Below are 1,176 nucleotides of genomic sequence, written 5' to 3'. Positions count from 1 at the left end.
AGATAGAGTATTCACTGCTGTACCGACATTCCGCATGTCACACGGTGTCTCCTTCCACCTCGCCACCTTGTTCAACTGGTTATGAGCTCGGGTTCTGCGTAACCCGGTTACCCTCTACTTGTCTATCGTTGTTTAACACAGCTTTCCACCATGGGTAGCGACAACAATAACAAGATTCCCCTTCTAAAGGGTCGAAGCAATTACAAGGCATGGGCTGCACTTGTGAAGAAGTCAGCTATCGGCGAAGACTGGTGGAAGTATATCGATCCAAACGATGCCTACTCAAAACGACCTTCTTCCGACGATCCGACATGGATTCAGAAGCAAATTTTAAAGAAGGACTACGGCTCTGAAGGAGTAGGACATCGAATGGAGGTTTTTGAACGATGGGACAGTCTTACGCTCGGCACCGACGTCGAGGAGTTCTGTCGCCAATATCGTGAGGTGCTCGGAGAGCTGAAGATGCTGGATATGAAGGTAGACAATGAGGTGTTGATCTATTCCTTTATCGCACGAGTTTCCCAACAGTACAGCACCTGGGCAAAGATCCAACGAAACGATCTTGCTAAACGGACTACAGAGTCCCTGCCGGCCATTGACGACATCATCCATTCCTTACTGGAAGACGACAAGGCCGAGGACGCTGCAAAGGTAGCGCATACGGTCCGCCGAGGTGGCGTTGACCATTCTAACCGCCGAAGAGGCGATGCCCGTGGTCGAGGTGGCTACGGAGGGGCCGGCCGTGGAGGCCGTGCTAGGTCACACTAAGGAGAAGTATTGGACCCTACATCCGGAACTTAAACCGGACTTTGAAAAGGATAACAACGATGGCTCGAGCAGCGCACACAAGCCTCAGAAGTCATTTACTGTTTCCTCGATTTACCGAACGGCTCAGATGGATTTACAGGCTCGGAATAGCTGGATCTTTGATACTGGAGCCTCGGTTCACTGCATAAACGACTTGCAGTACTTTTCAGGACATCGCCCTTATAAGGACACTGTCTCCGTTGGCGACAGCGAGCTCTTAGAAGCTAAAGCAATTGGTACAGTTCCACGAACGCTAGTTGCTCCGGACGGTTCTCTTCAGGAAATCCTCATCACAGGATGCCTCTACGTACCGGACATTGCCGCGAATCTTATCTCAGGCGAAAGATTACGCGAGAAGGGATTGTTCTA

The 1,176-nt window shown here is 50.6% G+C and overlaps 1 protein-coding gene across 1 annotated transcript; it reads left to right on the top strand.

Annotated features, from left to right (window-relative positions):
* Positions 1–150: 150 nt before the first annotated feature.
* M409DRAFT_31252 (uncharacterized protein) lies at positions 151–768 on the top strand (the record flags this gene model as incomplete). The annotated part of the gene is made up of 1 exon (XM_033810223.1): positions 151–768. The coding sequence occupies one exon, from the start codon at positions 151–153 to the stop codon at positions 766–768; it is 618 nt and encodes a 205-aa protein (XP_033659170.1).
* Between the last annotated feature and the right edge of the window lie 408 nt (positions 769–1,176).

Source organism: Zasmidium cellare, assembly GCF_010093935.1.
Source record: "Zasmidium cellare ATCC 36951 unplaced genomic scaffold M409scaffold_244, whole genome shotgun sequence".
NCBI classification, from domain to species: domain Eukaryota; kingdom Fungi; phylum Ascomycota; class Dothideomycetes; order Mycosphaerellales; family Mycosphaerellaceae; genus Zasmidium; species Zasmidium cellare.
The sequence above is the reverse complement of the archived record's forward strand: the minus strand, read 5'-3'. Positions and strand labels throughout refer to the sequence as shown.